Source organism: Physcomitrium patens, chromosome 20 (assembly GCF_059467195.1).
Source record: "Physcomitrium patens ecotype Gransden chromosome 20, ASM5946719v1, whole genome shotgun sequence".
NCBI classification, from domain to species: Eukaryota; Viridiplantae; Streptophyta; class Bryopsida; order Funariales; family Funariaceae; genus Physcomitrium; species Physcomitrium patens.
In genome coordinates this window covers 4,933,167-4,951,105 of record NC_143429.1, presented here as the reverse complement: position 1 = coordinate 4,951,105, position 17,939 = coordinate 4,933,167, and the positions used below count along the sequence as shown (strand labels likewise).

Genomic DNA, 17,939 nt, shown 5'->3' with positions numbered 1-17,939 from the left:
AAAATCAATATAGAAACATACCATTAAACATACCAAAAAAAATACGGATTTATTGGAAAAATAAAGATTCAACAAAACGATTATGATTTTTTTTACACCAAAATTTTAGAAAAAATAGAATTATAATAACTCCGACTACATTACAATATAGTATGTAGCATTTTTAAATCCATCATATCCCTTGTTGTGTAACAAGAATTTTAATCAAAACAAATGGTTTAAACAAATGGTTATTTTCAATGACATTGGTATATTTCATATATATATATATATATATATATATATTTGGCATCTTATGTAAGTGAGTTATTTCTGAAATTACATAACTTGCCAATTTCATGTTATATTCAGTAATCTAAACTCTAAAATAATAATAATCATCTTCAGAGATTAGGTTTCAAATTTCAAATTCTATCTGAAATTTTACAAAAAGACGAAGTTATAAACTACATTCGGTTTCAATGTTCATGATTTTAAATTACAACAAACTAGTAAACAAAAACTATACTTGTGCTTTTATTGTTACATGTGAATTTTTATATAATGGATGTTTGAATTTGAAAAATGAATGTAACTTGAATCCATACTTAAAGAATATCACTTCAACTTTAATTCAGTTCAATTTTTTTACCTTACATCTACTTGACCATGATAAAACATATATAATGTAGGGGGTTTATAACTTTGAGAAACACACAATAGCTATTTAAATTGTATTTGAAAATGAACGAAAATATTTTTCTTCTAACATAATGTTTCAGTGTTTCACCAAATCTGCAAGAAAAAGAAAAAGACCATTTTAGTTTTTATGTATATATATATATATATATCCTTTTTTAATTGAACTTTATTTAGCACTAAACACATCTAAATTTCAAAAAGCCACAAGCCTAGTACACACTACATCCTTTATGTCTCCTTCTTTGATTTACATTTCATTTGGTCATGCAATCGTTGCCCTCAACCCCCATATATATATATATACATATACATACATACATATACATGCACTCACATGAAACCATTATGGTTTTTCTTTTTTCTTTTTTTTTTCTTCCTCCTTCATCAAGTGGTTTCTTTTTCATTGAGTGAGCCACCCAAATCAAAAAAATGGCTGGTGAAGGATTCCAATCAATTCTCAAACACATTCACATCAAAAAGACCACAATAGTGGATGGGGGTTGATGTGGAGGGGGTAATGAAAACAATCACCTCCACCATCACGGCCGCAACAACAATATTGCACCACAAGGGTGCAATATTGTGTCCCCATTTGGTTCCCTACGTCCTATTCCTTCTCATGGATGGGGGTAGGGTTGTCTCATTTAGAGTTCTTTGTGGTATCCCTTCTTCCTTGTGATATATATTACTACTATTTATTATTTTGATGATAATGATGATGATAAGCCAAGATGCTAGTTTTTGGAAGTGTAGAATATGACCCATTTGTTGTTTTTATAATTCCCTCCACCCCAAAATTGTATCCTCTTTACGACCATAGCCAAGCTCTTCTATTCTACAAAAACTAGCATGCAATCAGCCATTCAATGCATATGCCAGCCTTTTTTTTTTTTCTTTTTTTTTTTGTCTCTTTTGATTGCCAATAACAAAATTTATATACTTTTAATGTGATAGTTAATATAAGTCTTGTATGTAAGTACATAGATATTACATTGTTTTATAAATATTACAATTGAAAAGTATGCATTATGACTTACCTTTCCAATCAATGCATTGGGTATACCCCAGCCATGTCAAGAGGAAAGGAAAAAAAAAGAAAAAAGTGCATTATGTTTAAGTATACATGCATTTAATGTACATATATATATATATATATATATATATAAAATTTTGAAACGGGTTTATATTTTTGTTTGAAAATAATGAAAAAATACAAGAAACTTAAATCTAAATTAAGACATAAAAATCTGGGAACCTCAGAAGTGGTAATTTTTTTAATATGATATTTATTGAAGCATGTTTTAAACTACCAGTGTGAATATAGATGAGTCTAGTCTTGTGATCTTGTTTTTTGATTTATTTCCACAATCATAATTTGTTCACAGCTGTTAAATGACTGTAGTGGAACCAGTGATACAATACACAATCATATATAAATAAGGAAAAATAATAATTCCAATAAATTGATTCAAAATGCGTAATCATGTATGATGGCTACTTTAAAGTTCAAATGTACTTTTTAGTCCTTGCTGTGCTTAGAACACATCACAACCTTTGAAAAAGATACAATAGTGAATGTTGTACTTTTCTGATAAAATTTCAAAACAGTGTCCTTATTTGTTGAAATGGTTTTTGATTTGAAAATCTTACAATGTGGCATAAAAGTTTCTAAAAAACTTCAATAAAAATCAGATTATATAATATAATAAACTTAATGCAATTCCATCCTCATAGCATTGCCGAATTTAATATGTTTTTTTGACGTAATTATATTAAATTTTAGATGGTTATCCTTTATATCTATAAGTACTGGATTTAAAGAACTGTAACATGATTCATGTTTCATCTATGTTTTCTCGCTAGCAATATTTTATGGCATTCCTACTGCAAATTGTTAAATTAAAACATTAACAATGTTATAAGATTTAATACTCATGAAATTTATGTTGTTGTTTTTTAACATGTCATTTATTTTTTGCATAATATTTACAATGAAGGTACTGATATTGCACATATTTTACTTATGTTCCTAAAGCATTTGATAGCCTTGTAAAACTATTTCAGGATAAGATCAAAACAAACATGTATTTATTTATGCATGATTGTATGTATATGTATAGCAAGATATAGCTTGAATCTGGAACATGATGAAATGGAAACAATTATATATAGAGAGAGAAAGAATAAAAAATTAAGATATAAGATATATATGCATATATATATAAAATATATATATATATATATATATATATATGTGTGTGTGTGTGTGTGTGAGAGAGAGAGAGAGAGAGGAGACTTAATACAAACTATAAATTATTTACCTTATTATTCAATCAAATTTCTTATTTTTTGGATGAGAGTTCTTTGTCTTCAAATGAAACTTTAGCTTTGAGAGACAATTGTGATATTTCATTCATAAAACTTTGTATTAATTCAGCATTTGTTTTCACAGGACTTTCATTTGCATAGTACTTATAAGGACCGAGTTTCTATAATTCCAGAAAATCAATTTTGTTTGCAATCAATGACTTTTTTTTTCATATGACACAATTATATGATATACACATTTTAAAATAATAACTTGTGTGTATATATATGTCTATAGAAAGAGAGATAGTGAGTAAATCATGAGTGATGAATTAAAAGAATAATGAGGAATCTCTTCAACAAATTGTGTAATTGAAATAGTAGAACAAATTTACATACCAAATTTGCAAGTTGCAGCAATATCAATTCAAACTCCTTGAAATTGATTTCAAGTTCTAAATACAAAGTTGGATCCCCATCTTGATATTTAATTTGATACAATGTTTCTGAAATTGTTTTCAATAAAATTTGATATGATCCAGTTGTTTTATTATCTGCAACATTCTCATCTTGATGAACTTTTTGTTCAACGGTTTTAGATGGTGGCCGCTTTTGTGGAATAGGATTACTTTCCTTTGGAGCACTGCCATCTAAATGTTTTTGATCTTCAAAATTATACACAACATTCTACCAAATAGAAACAGCATGTTGGTATTTTTTTAATAACATTCCAAACTAGTAAAAAGTAATAATGCATAGAAATCTTCATTATAGTGGTATGGTTACTATAATTAAATCAAATAGTTGGTTATATTTGATTTGATGCATTTGTGTGTAACAAAATGGTACAATTATAACTTTGTGCTTTGTGAATATTTGTAGAATTTTGTTTTTTTTTTTTTTAGTATCAGAAATATCTTAAATTTTGAGTTTTTTGAACAAATAAAATGATGAATGAGTTGTGCAATATACCAAAAAGATTTTTGTGCATTAGTAATGATTGTAATAAAAACAACAATGGGTAGGATATTAGAGTTAGAGTTGATGATAATAATATTAATTTTACCAAGAAAAAATTAAATATGTGCTTAATTTTAATAAAAAACCCATTTGTTTTACTTTTCAAAATAAACTTTCCAAATAAAACTTTGAAATGTTGCTTGTATTGAAGAAGAACAGCTTGAGTAGGTTGGTCCACAGAAAACTTATATAATGAATCTTCATTGTTGTTCCCAATTTTATTGAAGCAACTCTCAAAAAACTCATGCAACTTGTATTTCAGAAAAAAACAAAAAATAAAAAAAATTAGATTATCAATATTTATTTTATGAGGTAATATTGTATATAATATTTTAATATTCAGACTGGAAAAACCATGATTTGATTGGAAGAAACTTTAGGAGACCTATATTAAATACCTTCTTCTCAAGTTGAATTCCACACCCAAAACATTTGGTTAAACCAATTTTTATTAGATTTTCAACTACTTCTTGGTGAATCAGTTTTCTTTTCTGAAAAACATCATATGAAAAAATCTCAAATATGTTTCGAATTTGTATTTTTATGTAGTTTAAACTACATGAGTTTTAAATTATGTGTAGTAGAGTTATTTTCATATGAATTTATCAAAAAATGGATTTCAAATACTAAAAGTGAATTATTTAAAAAGTTTACCGGGCAATACAGGTCAAAAGCATCATCCCATGCATTTGATGGAGGATAGATTATCACATCTATTTGAGCTAATCCAAGTCCAGGTTCCATAATCTGTAATACACCCACATAATTTTTGTGTATGCTTTACTCATTTACAAGTATAACAATTAAAACAATCATACAATAGGTTTCTTTTATTCCTCATACACACAAATTATGAAACTCTCATATGAACTTGAAGCTTGATTATTAAATTGGGGAATCCTCTATTTTTTCACACAAAATGATACTAAGTTGTGTAGAAAATACATAAAAAATAAAAAGACTGAATTAAAGTATTGATTACTTTTCATCAAACAATGTTACACAAACACATACATGAGCACTATAACACAGATGCCAAAAACTTTCCACTGTCATAGCATACGATTGGCCTTCCAAGCGCATGTTCTTATAAATATTACACAAATTGTCATTGACATCACCAAATCCACTACTAATAGAAGTGACATCACTTCCTTCATTTTGCACATACTTTGCTATATGCTCCAAATACTCTTTAGAAAAGTTGTTTTCTGAGCCTTTGGTAATTGTGGAATTGGGCAAACCATGGTTTTTGAAGATGGCATTTAAAAGAAGCAAAGATTGGTCAATTTCACATGGTATGCCGCCTTCATTTGAATATTGTTGTTCTAAGTTCTTATTTTCCGGCAAGAGGAGTTGAGGAGACAAAAGCTTTTCTCCATCACGTTTTGAAAGGCTTGATTTCCTAGAAGAATTCTGGTTCACTTTTGTAAATGTTGGTGTGGAATCAACCTGCTCTTGCTTTTCTTGTGGGATGTTTTCACTTGCTTGCATGCTTAGAGCACTGACTTTATAATAAAGCAAAAAAATCTATGTTAATTCTTGTATGTAATTAAGAGTAGTAATACATCTAGTTTTTAATATATTAATCTTTGGATTTTAAATGATATCAAATGAGCTGTTTATCTAATGCTTTATTCAAACTTAAAATTAAAAATTATTGTAACGTTGCTTTGAGGGGTTTAGAAACTCAATAAACATGTTTACAGTGACTTTGTTATTGTTATTATGGGAGAGAAAACTAAGTATTGGTATATTCAAAAAACTCAACTCAGACATAGAAAATCTTGCATGCTTATGATTTATTGCTAGCGTAAGAAAGATACAAATGATTTTTAATAGAGAACATAGTTCATTTATTGAAACATACTTCATAGAAAAGGAAAAAAAAACATGTATTTAATGTTACTAACCTGTAGTTGTGGAATGTAGTTCGAAAGGCATTAGCAAATCTTAGGGTTATATACAACAATTTTAATTTCAGCCTGTCCATGTCATCAGTGTTGTTTGTGACATTGTCCAAAGCCTGAAAATGTTTACACTAACAATAAAAATCTATGTTTTTAAACACTTTACATATAATAATTTTTTTATAAAATAATACGAATTTAATTTTATGTATTATCCAGAATAATTTAATGGTATAAAAAAAAATACACAGTGGTCAATTTTTATGAAGGATATATAATTTATTAGTAATGTTCACATGTCTGATTAGAATCATTGTATCTTTGTTGTTGTTTATGTCAAAGTGATCTAAATTACAAATGACTTTGTTCAATCTTCCATCCTCATATGTATACAAACCGTGTCCATTTTTTAAATTATTTTTCCAATATCCCTTCAAAAGAAATATATATTTAATATTTTAATATTTTTTTAATATTAAAGGCTTAAAGCAGAATGAATTATTGCTTCAGAAAATGCTAATCAAATCATCAGGTATCACAATTATTTTTTTTGCTTTGAGCAATAATTTATCAAATATTATACATTTTATTTTTATAATTTTTCTATTTTCTATTTTAAATAATTTTAATACTTGATATATTGCACCATTAGCATAGTAAAAAGTGCCTCTATTGGACCTCATTCCATTTTCAAAGCCTCCAATATAGGCATTATGCAAAACACCAAGGATCTCCTTGTTTTGGTCCCAAATCCATAACTGTTTCCCACTGTAGACAAAACCAAACAAAGCATAATTTTTGTGTCACATTAAATTTAGATGTTAATGTAACATATATTGGGTTGATTTTACTGACATAAATGCTTTAAGAATGTACAAGTTTGTGAGTTTAAAAACTTCACAAACTACGTAAATTCTTCATTCTTATGAAATGGACAATCATTTACAAATTTCAAAATTCATCATATGTGAAATAGTATAAACTAATTGTCCACTATTAAGAGGAATTATTTTATGTAACATTATAGTATAGCAACAAGTAACATAAAAAATTAAAAAGAAAAAAAGAAAAAAAATGATTCATGTAAACAATCCTTTATTTTCTTCACAATTGTGGATAATATAAAATGAAAATTAATGCATCATCTCTCTCTTGATACATATATATAAATAACCTTCCATGTGGAAAGCCTCTGATCCAGCTTCCTTCATAAACAGTAGCAGAATATACAGGCATCTGTAAACAATTGCTTTTTGTTTTGTCTACAATTTGAGTTTGGATGCCAATCCCATCATGCTTTCCATGCCTCCATTCCCCTTCATAAGTTGAATGTAAGTATAGAAATCTTCCATGACCATGTTTTTGATCTTGCATCCATTCACCCATATAATTCAAACTATTTATCCCATCGTTATATGTCATTTCACCCTACATATGAATTGAAAACCAATTTATAAATACTACCACACATGATACTCAGCTGATTTCTTTTTCTTTTTTCTTTTTTAAATTGATACAATTAAAAAAAAATTAAGGGAAGCTTACAGTAAGTTACAAAACAGACTGTACAATATGATTTAAATGAATTTGAACAGCAATCAAACACTTGTTCATGCACAAATAATATACAGAAGACTGGTGTTTTATGGAAGAGTACATTCTTAGCAGTCAAACAAAATGTATTAAAAATAAGAATATGAAAATTTGAAGCATTTCTTTGAAGTGGGATATATATGTATACACACACGTAAAGTACCATGTATTGGTAGTTGAGACTTGATTATATACATATGTGTATATATATATATATATATATAGATGTTTTTTCTTTTCTTTTCAAAAACTGTTTTGTGGTTGACATATCTGATGGATTTATTTATGTAAAAATAATGGTTTTGAAAGAAAAAAAAGAGAGAAAAAACAGGAAAAATAAGAAGAAGCAGTATTCAAAACTGTTATGTGGTTAGGAAATACCAATCCCTCTCGTAAACCATGAGCAAAATTTCCACGATATGCATCTCCACAAGTACCCTTTCGCATGTTACCTGATTTGTTTGGGAATCCATCAAAGATCTACATGCATCTACAAGTTTCTTCAGTTTCCACCTCAATTTACTATTTGCATGCGCGCGCACACACACACACACACATATATATATATATATATATATATGTAAGAATGAATGAATGAATGAAGGACAAAAAGTATTCATTTATACATAAATAAACTCATTAGAAACAATACCGCGCCAATGTAAGTGCCATTTCCATCCCAATCATATTTTCCACTTTCATGCAAGCAATTATAAAAGAAAGTCCCTAAGTATGAATGATCTTCTCCAAAATTGGACTTCCACTTCAATAAACCATGGCCATGCAAAAAACCATGCTTGAAACTACCTAAAAATGGCATCTTCTCACTCAAAATCATATCTATATATCAATATAATGATATAAAATAGGATAATATAATATGCTATATATATATATATATAGAACATTGAGCAATGATCATAAACCCACCAAAATAATAAATATTCATCCCTAAAAAAGCCTTTCCTTCTCCTTCAACAAATTTGTTGGAATTTGTTTCTTGTTGTTCTTCTTCAACCATAACCTTCTCAAGTGCTCCTCTTCTGCTATTTCTTACTCTTTCTACTTCACCATTCTTCTCCAAGCTTTCTAAATTGTTTGGTTCTTTCCTCCATGAATGCCACATCCATGCACTCATAATAGTGGGTGAAGGCTTTGAATTCTTTAAATGCTCATATGTATTGAGAAGCTCCAATACATTTGCATGTTCTAAAAACAACTTGTATATTTGTTTTTCCTCTTCTCGGGCTTTTTCAAGCTCCATAGCAGCCGTGTATGGTGATTTATTATCTTTCATTGAACTCTCAACTTTAGGAATTGGAATTGATACTATGGAAACCTTTCTTGAAGATCTTTTTTCCTCCATGTTGATAAATTCTTCTCAATCTTTTTTTGTTTGTTTTGGTAATACTTGAATGATCTTGTGTATGAAATATTTTAGTCAAAAAGCCAAAGTTAAAATGCATCAACATTTTGGGTGTAAAAATCATAATTTTTATTCATAAAAAATTACCAAATTATTCTAATAAATGATTCAATTCTAACCGAAAATTCTAAAGTTTATATGTATTATTACAATAATGATGATCACGATTGATTTTTCTATTTAATTTTTTTTTCAAACTGTTTAGCAAGTTAAATCATCAAATCAAACATTCTACAATTCAAATGAGGCGACATGAAATACAATTACATTTACAGACCATAATTTAAATCATGCATTATGAATGGTGTCAAAATTAAATCCTTGAATATATACACACAAGAAATTGCATTTGAATATTTCAATGTATATATACAATCAAACTATAACCCTTGTTATGCACTCAATTTCATCAGAAATACCACTTTATTTTGAATGCAATTTCATTTTTTTCCTTTTGTGTAAATTTAATGAAGATACACAAGTTCCATTAACATTTTTTTCCAAAAGTTCAATATAATGATTTTTTTTTTTGTTTTTTTGTTTTTTTTTTTCAACATTTTGAAAACTAATCCATGTTGGTTCAATTAATCTAAATATTTGTTAACAAAAACATTTGGACTAAAAACTGGATACTTTCAAATCCATTACAGAATGAACTCAACTTTGATGGATTGTCTAATAAGTATAATACAATTTTTTTCTTGATGTTTTTTAATGTAGATATTATCTAAATATAGAAAGAGTATAAAGTTGTTAACATCAAATTGAACTGTTGCCTAAATATTTCCTTGTCAATTCCCACAAAAGTTTTGTAATTTGAAAATGATTGAAATTCATTTTGTAGCATTTAATCACCGCATCAAATATTATTTTTTAGCATATATATATATATATATATATATATTACAATATACGCACACACCAGAGAAGGAGACCAGTTCAGCAAGCTAAATGGTTTTTAGGTCTCATAAGAATTTCATTTGATGTGTGATCACCTGAATTTTAAAAATTATCCTTTTTAATGATTCTTTTCAACTATTCAAAAATACCCTGCCATAATTTTTTCTAAACATTTTTTTAAAAAAAATTAAAAATAGAAAAAATGTGTATTGGTTAACAGTATTGCAAAAAATCATAAAAAATAAAAGTTTAATAATTTTACTCAATCATAAATCATTTTGAATTTAGCCAATTAGAATATTTCAATGGCAGCCACCAATTCTTTGACTATATATATATATATATATATTGTATGCCTGTGTTTAAGCTGTTATTTTTAATAATAAAAATATATCAAGTAAAAAATAATTTATTATATAAATATAAATAATTCAACATATGAATCAAATATATTTGAAATATAACACATCAAAATGGACTAGGAGAAACCACACACATACACAAAAAAAAGAAAAAAAGAAAAAGAAAAAAAAAGAGTTTAAATAAGAACCAACAGGTAAATTTAGTAAAACCCAGATAGAAACTAAGTATGAAAACTCCGGATAATAACAATAATTTATTATTAGTTTCATGTTGTTGTTAGTGCCATAGCAAAAACGAGGATGAGCGTAAGGAGATAAGCCATTTCCGGAGAAGCAGAACAACCTTCAACTTTTACCTTCTCCCCTTAAGGTCCGAGTACTTTAAAGCGAAAGCAAGGGAGTCATCCGGGGAACGCGTTCAAGAGGAGGAGTGCAAGATGGGGAACGAGGAACGGGGGAGGGAGCGAAGCGTTGAGCCCCCGTTGCATGGCAGCGCGGGCCCGGGCCTGGCCCTTCTTGCCCCTCCCCCGCCCCGCCCGGCCCGCTGCATTCAAACCCGGGCTCTGCAGAGCACAGCACCGCATCGCGTCGCAGTATCCAGGGCGGGATTGTATATTCCTTCACCACTTCTGTTTGTGAAGATGTTGCTGCATTGCTACCAATGTCTGATCCCTGCTTGCATTTGTGCTTCGGGAACTCTACGTGACTGTGTGTCTCTGTAAGCGACCAGAAGACGAAGAAACGAGGAGGAGGTGAAGGAATACGCGCATTTGGGCTGAAGAGTAGTAGCGTGTCTGTTTTCTTGGAGTGTCTTAGTGTTGATGCTGTTCTCGTAGATTGAAAGTATTGCAGTTGGCTCTCCTTGCTCTGCTCTTTTTTCCAATCCCTCCTTGTCTTACAGTTTTTTGGAATTTGCCTTCCCTTTTTGTTTTGTTTTGTTTTTGTTTTTGTTTTTTTTCTTTTTCTTTTTTGGTTTTGGTTTGTCTGGTTTCGGGTTTTGCCCCACCGACGAGGGGATCTTGAGTCGAGACTTGAAGGCCTGCATTGTGGCGCAGTCTTAGTTGGTTGGTGGTTGTATGGGAGTTGGGGAGTGTTTGTGGTGGGTGAAGTGATCTGGGGTTGGGTTTCAGGGTCATCGCATATGTGGGTATGTGGGTTGGGTTAAGAGGTTGCTCTTGGTTGGGGATTCTGTGTTAAAGTGGTGGTGTGGGTTTAGGAATTTCGGGGTATTTGTGAAGTTGAGAGCATGGGGGCGACGACCATAGGAATGATGGACGCGGCCTACTTTGTGGGTCGCAACGAGATTTTGAGCTGGGTCAATAACACGCTAGAGCTGTCGCTGAGCAAGGTGGAGGAGGCGGCTTCGGGGGCGGTTTACTGCCAGCTGATGGATGTGGTGCACCCGGGGATGGTATCCATGCACAAGGTTAGCTTCGACGCGAAGTCGGAGTATGAGATGATACAGAACTACAAGGTGCTGCAGGATGTCTTCAACAAGCTGAAGATCGGGCGGCATATCGAGGTGAGCAAGCTGGTGAAGGGGCGACCCCTGGACAACCTGGAGTTTCTACAGTGGATGAAGCGGTACTGCGATCAGATCAACGACAATCAGGTGAATTCCGCGTATAATGCGGCGGAGAGGAGGGAGGCGTGCAAGGGAGGGAAGGAGACTAACAGGCGGGCGCTGGGGATGGGCTATAGTAGCCAGAGCAGCAACAAGCCTGCATCCAGTGCGAGTGTGAAGGCGAGTTCTGGTGCAGCCCGGCGGGTGACCACTGAGAACATGAACCCGAACATGAATGGAAATGGAAGAGGTGGTGGTTCGGCTGGAACGAATGTGAATGCGGCGAAGCACATGAAGGATCTTGGCAAGGAGCAGGTATCGGATGGGATCTCACCTCTTTGTCTCGTGCGTGCGATCACTTGCAACAATGTGTAATAAGTGAGGGTGTGGTTTTAGGGGGGCTGGGTGAAGATGGGATTCTCAGGCGTGGAATGGTTGGGATGGGTGGCTGCTCCTCAGGTGTCTGCTGTAAATGAGGATTACGTGAAGCAGATCACAGAGCTGAAGCTGTCGGTGGAGAGTCTGGAGAAGGAGCGCGACTTTTACTTCACGAAGCTGCGCGACATCGAGATTCTATGTCAAGCTCCGGAGCTGAGCCACATACCGGTCGGTGTTCTGTGGCACGCGCTGTTATTGTTTCGTGGTTGCCCACAAGTACATTAGGGCTTGTTTGTGCGGTTATTAAATGTGACGGTCTCACTATTTTTGCGTTATTTCATCCGAGTTAGAGTGAAAGAGGTGGATGATCATACACTATTTGACGGTTGTTTTTGTGGGATTCGCACGGAGTGCAGGTTGTTAAGGCTGTGCAAAGAATTCTATATGCAGCAGAGGACGAGCCCTCGGTGATAGCTGAGGCGAAAGCCATGATGGAGGAGTCGGATCGGGACATGCTCTCACCAGGATCTCAAAACATGGACGATAATAATGATTTTTTAGGTTAGTGCTGGCGACTCTCTAGCATTCGCAGCCAAGGAATCAGCATACGAGTGCCCACTTTGAACACATGGATGCCGCCTCGCGTGCCAGAGTTTCTCAGGCGTGCATATCATTTCCTCCTGTTCGCAGCGGCCTGTCCAGACTTCTATCAGGCATATTGATCTCGAATTTTGCTCATTTACTATTTGAATTAGTGGTGTAGTGTAGTGTAGTGTGATGGCCATGGGTGACCTTTAGACACGAGCTGTTGGCCTGGATCTCCGTTCAGAGGCTGCCGCTCTACACAGTCGGCCAACAACAGGATAGACTCTGTAAAGAAATTGTACGGTAGAAGTAAGTGGCATTTTCAGTCTTAATGTCCTTGATGGTTAAAGTCCTTGAAGGTTCCATGTTAAGAGCTGGACATGAGAAGATCGTCAAAGTATGAACACTGGAAGGCTTGTTTCATCTTACTTGAGGGAGTCGTGTTAATTGCACATAAGATGAACTGTTGGTTGGAAATTTGCACTGTAGAATTGTCATGGACGCCATTGGATAGTCGGATGTCGGGTTAATGTTCGGAATTTTTTTCTGAATTTGTCGTGTGCCATGTGTGCGGCAGGAATTTCGTCAGATGAGGATGGTTGCTTAAGTTCTGCAGAGTCAGAGAGTCTGTCTCGTTTTAGCTGTATGGTCAGATTATGCAATGATGAGTTTGTCAGTGTTGTATTTTATTATTTTAGTTGTGGACGTTCATGTGAAACCTGGCAACACAGATGTCTCGAAGCCTGTGATGGCGGAAGGTTACGGGAAACTCTGCAATATTATTACAGGATCCCGCTTCTATTACCTGTACATGACCTGAGCGTGACGGGGACCTCAGTTCGCTTAGTTGGGGCTTTCTTTTGTGGGCCAATGCAGTTGCGGTCGTTTGTCTGTTCTACAAGTTGTTATTGACATGATGGTTTAAATGGTGCTTCCTAAAGCTCTTCTGACTTTTTTTTTAGCGAGGACATGTTATGCTTCTAGGGGTGTAAAGAACACGCAGTCTACATATTGTGCTTTTGCAGTTTCACCAACACGCTTGACTTGGCTTGATTGATAAGCCGCTGACTTGGCTGGATTTAGATATTGGGTCTACCCAGATGCTTTGATCCACAACTCGTTTCTTGTGTGTTGTGTGTGGGAAGGGCGAGGTAGCAGGGAACATTAAATCTGCTAGATCGGCACCAAGAACACAAGCATACGACATTCCAGAAACCAATACATGGGAGGGAAGGGGGGGATGAGGAGGATTGTTGCAGGAGAGTGGATTGTTGGAGGGGAAAGGGAAAGTGACTGCACAGCTCCTCAGGGAGGAGGATGGGCATGTGGTAAGGACTGACTCTCCGTGCGGGGAAGGAGAAGAAATGTGTGACACCAGGAAATGCCACAGCTCAAGTGCAGCAGAAGAGAAGAGGATATGTGAGTGAGAGCGAGAGTGAAATGCTGGGTATGAGTGAAGGTAGGCAGGCAGGCAGGCAGGCAGACAGACGAAGGAGGCATGAGGAGGAGGAGGAGGAGGGTGTGGAACACGACGTTGCAGTGAGTGAGTTCCATGGGACTTGAATCTAAACTTGGATTTTTCTCATGCAATCAAACAGTTTTCCGAAGCATGTGGCAGAAAGTGTCTCATTCTGAAGTTTACTGTATATAATCTGTGCTTGCCCCTAAAGTTATAACTTACTATTCTAGTTTTATTGTTGATTTTTGTAGATATGCAATTAGTGAAAATGCCTTTAGGCTGTAGTCATTATTTATTTTTTGTAAGGCAACAAAGGATAAGGTAATAATTGGGTTTAGCAAGTTGGAATATATGGTCACTAAGAACCAATCTCTACACTTGGCATTAGGAAGGATAATTCTTGAGATCTGTATTGATCCAAACAAAGATGGTAATGATGTTTAATAAATTTCAATTTGCTTGTTTGAATTGGTGTTTTTTTTTTTTTTATCATGAAATGATTGAAAACTTTTTAAGAGAAGATTCAATTTTTCAAAATGATATGTTTTGAAATTAAAAAGCCATTATAGATTGTCCTTTAGGTGTTATTGAATGCTAAATTTAGATTAATGACTTTTTGTGATGTAAACCATTTCATCTATTATATAATATTGACTTTCTACTACATAACTTATGAAAAGTAGACCTCTAAGGCCAACAAGAGGTATTGGAACCTTTGCCTTATGAACAACTCATATAGTTGTTAATTCATTAGACAGTATGTATATGTGGACTAAGCCTAGGAACTTGCTTTTGGAATTTAAATACACAAAAATCTAAAAGTTGATAGAACCATAACATAAAAATATAAATAATTTCAACTTCTTATATTATTTTATATATGTGCATATATATATAATATTATAAAATTAAGTTATTTTATTGATATTATAATCTCTTAGATGATACCAATTTTTATCTAAATACAATAGTTTGACTTAAATTAAAATTATAAAATTTATGAAATAGTTAATGAAATTATAATTCTTTAAAATTTAGATTAGTTTTAAAATTATTTGTAATGTTTTATAATAGATAAAATTATGATTTTTGTACAATAAATTTAAAATTTTAAAGTATTGGAATCATATTTAGATAATTTTAAAAATATAATATGTATAAAAAATTACAAAAAATCATTAAAAATATCAAACAAATGTTTATAATATTTAATAAAAATATAATAAGCAAATCTTCATACTTAAAAGAAAATGCAAGAAGTCACAAAATTTTAATTCTTTTATTGAATAAAATAAATAAAAAATTATTTATTTGATTTTGTATTCAAAAAAATCAACTCAAATGTCTAAAGATTAAAAAAATGAAATAGAATACAATTTTATTTCATATATGACATAAATAATATTGCTTTCTTAAATTTATAATGAGCCTATATCAAGAGAAAGTTTTCTAAGAATTGAAAAGTTATATCAACCCAATATAAATAATCACATAAAAAATAAAAAATCAAAATTTATATAATTTTATAAATTTTAAAATCAAGATATTAGCTAAGATATCTTAACTTATAGTAATATGATAGTTTAGTCTATTTTATGACATCTTGTTATAATATACTATCTCTAAAAATGAAGGCTTCAAAAATAATAATAATATATATATTTTTTTGTCAAGTATAAAACCTTGTCAAAGAAATGAATTACAAAAAAAACTTAGGATTCAATATAATCTTATGTTACTAGAAATGAGTAAATATTTATTCAAAGATAGTTATGAAATTGAAATTAGAATGGTTATTTGTCAAGAATATGAATCATGAAGAATCAAAGGGTCAAAGTTGATATAACATTAAGAATAAAATGACTATTGTCAAAGACAAGAAGATTAGAAATTCTTGACTCAATGTTCTTCCTTGAATAGATGGCGAGATACAACCTGTTTAGTATTACGACCTTGGAAGGGACTCCCGATGTTTGGTGATTTTACTAGAGGTAGGAACAACTCTTGACAGTATTCCAAATGTTTTCTTTGAAGGAAGTTATGAAAGCCTCAACAACAATCAAATAACTGGGTGGTCTTCCCGCCCTGATATGGAACACTATCGATGGTTGAGAGGCCCTATCAATCATTTTCAAAGAGAACAAAGATCAGAGTATGTCGCGAACACAATTTGTCGCATCATAGATTTCTTTAACATATGATGATTGCTCCTCATGGAACTCGTCTCTAGAAGGGAGGGTAATGTCACGGACATATGCATGTAAGCTAGTAATTACATGTATAAATAAGTAGAAGTAACTAAAAGTAGGTAAAAGTAAGTTAATTCTATAATATTTGCCATAGAAACTTCTTAGAAGCTTCAAAGATACTGCTTTGACTTTATAGGTGTCTTTAATTGACTTTTTGAATTAGAAACATAATCAACAAGTTGGCTATGTGCCACACATGTTGTTAGCTTGAAGACCAAGCTAACTATGTGGCCTACACGTAGAAAAACTTGCCTTGTAAGTCAAAGCATGTGTCCTACAAAGTCAACACATATTGGAGGTCCTATAAAACATCGCCACGTAGCTCTTAGTTAGATAGTATATATTCCTTTTTTGCTTCTAGTTTAGTTTCAAGGATCTCTAGTTTTCTTGTCTTTTGACAATAACCATTCAGTTTCTTTCTTAATATACATATTGAATTATTTCTATTTTGTCATCTTTCTTTGAAAGAAGTCTCACTTGTTTATTTGTCTTTATCAAGTTCTTGTCCTTGACAATATATAATAAACAAGTATTAAAACAACTATTGTCAATTACAAAGAATTAGGGATTTTTTTAACTTAGCTTGGAATACAAGATAGATATAGATAAGACTAAGAATAACCTCACTTTTACTTCCATATATCTTTACTAAGAAGAAGACTATGTGTCATGGACATACATATATACTCTAATATTTATCTATATGATTAAATAGAAGTAAATAAAAGTATATTTATTTTATAATATTTTCTAGATAAGCTTCTTAGAAGCTTCATAGAGGTTGCTTTGACTTTATATGTGTTTGTAATTGATTGATAAGCTAGAAACTTGGTCAACAAGTTAACCATGTTTTGGTAGTTTGCAGAATAAACTAATTATGTGGCATACATGTAGAAAATATGCCTTGCAAGTTAAGATATGTGTCTTGCAAAGTCAACATGTTTTGGAGGTCCTATAGGATATGGCCATGTAACTCCTAGTTAAGAATAAATATAGAGGTTAGAATGAAGCCTTCTTCACTCTTGCCAATGCCTTTTTAGTCTTTAGTCTTGTTTCAAGTCTTTCTAGTCTTCTTGTCTTTGCAGTAGTCATTCCAGTTTAATACTATATTATCTTTGAATGACTTTCTAGTTCTTTTGAGCGATACATGAGTATATTGAGGATTTCTTTCTTCAAGATTCATGTCCTTGACACCATGCAAGAACCATGAAGCATGCAAATCAAGTGTCCAAGTTGTAGGATGCTTCTATAGTAAAATCTTAATTGTAAGAAACTTCTTAGAGGAGTTTTGATAGCCACTAGTTTTTTGCATTATTCATTTGTTACTTTTTGTAATAAACAAGACTACTACAAATACTAACATTGGAAAATTTTAGATAACAATCTTCAAATAAACCATGAAAGTGTGTAGTAAAAGTGAAAGTAATAAACTTTTTCACATGTTCATGTTTAGCTTCCCAACTTAGCATGATTCAACACCTTGGTTCTAGAAGATACAAACATGG

The 17,939-nt window shown here is 32.1% G+C and overlaps 2 protein-coding genes across 22 annotated transcripts; one reads left to right on the top strand and one right to left on the bottom strand.

The window, feature by feature from the left end:
• Positions 1 to 198: 198 nt before the first annotated feature.
• LOC112273123 (uncharacterized) lies at positions 199 to 10,553 on the bottom strand. Of its 21 annotated transcripts, none has more exons than XR_016499079.1 (17): positions 10,392 to 10,553; positions 9,860 to 9,932; positions 8,442 to 8,931; positions 8,164 to 8,318; positions 7,893 to 7,991; positions 7,093 to 7,346; positions 6,551 to 6,686; positions 6,215 to 6,349; positions 5,922 to 6,034; positions 5,023 to 5,512; positions 4,663 to 4,755; positions 4,407 to 4,499; positions 4,055 to 4,258; positions 3,388 to 3,675; positions 3,003 to 3,170; positions 1,992 to 2,565; positions 1,031 to 1,516 (listed from the first exon to the last, which is right to left on the bottom strand). XR_016499079.1 is itself a non-coding variant. In XM_090245366.1 (14 exons), exons 1-13 carry the CDS (start codon positions 8,875 to 8,877, stop codon positions 3,024 to 3,026), a joined length of 2,643 nt encoding a protein of 880 aa, XP_090101492.1. In that variant the 5' UTR covers positions 8,878 to 10,330; the 3' UTR covers positions 199 to 774; positions 3,003 to 3,023. The 21 variants fall into 21 exon arrangements, 3 of the variants coding, with proteins under 3 accessions (XP_090101492.1, XP_024357310.1, XP_073385527.1); XR_016499076.1 differs by having other exon boundaries at positions 8,442 to 9,713; positions 10,392 to 10,552; XR_016499072.1 differs by having other exon boundaries at positions 8,442 to 9,932; positions 10,392 to 10,550.
• Positions 10,554 to 10,785: 232 nt separating this feature from the next.
• LOC112272932 (microtubule-associated protein RP/EB family member 1C) lies at positions 10,786 to 13,154 on the top strand. Its single transcript, XM_090245371.1, has 3 exons — positions 10,786 to 12,078; positions 12,223 to 12,369; positions 12,558 to 13,154. The coding sequence occupies exons 1-3, from the start codon at positions 11,446 to 11,448 to the stop codon at positions 12,705 to 12,707; spliced, it is 930 nt and encodes a 309-aa protein (XP_090101497.1). The 5' UTR covers positions 10,786 to 11,445; the 3' UTR covers positions 12,708 to 13,154.
• The last annotated feature ends 4,785 nt before the right edge of the window (positions 13,155 to 17,939 follow it).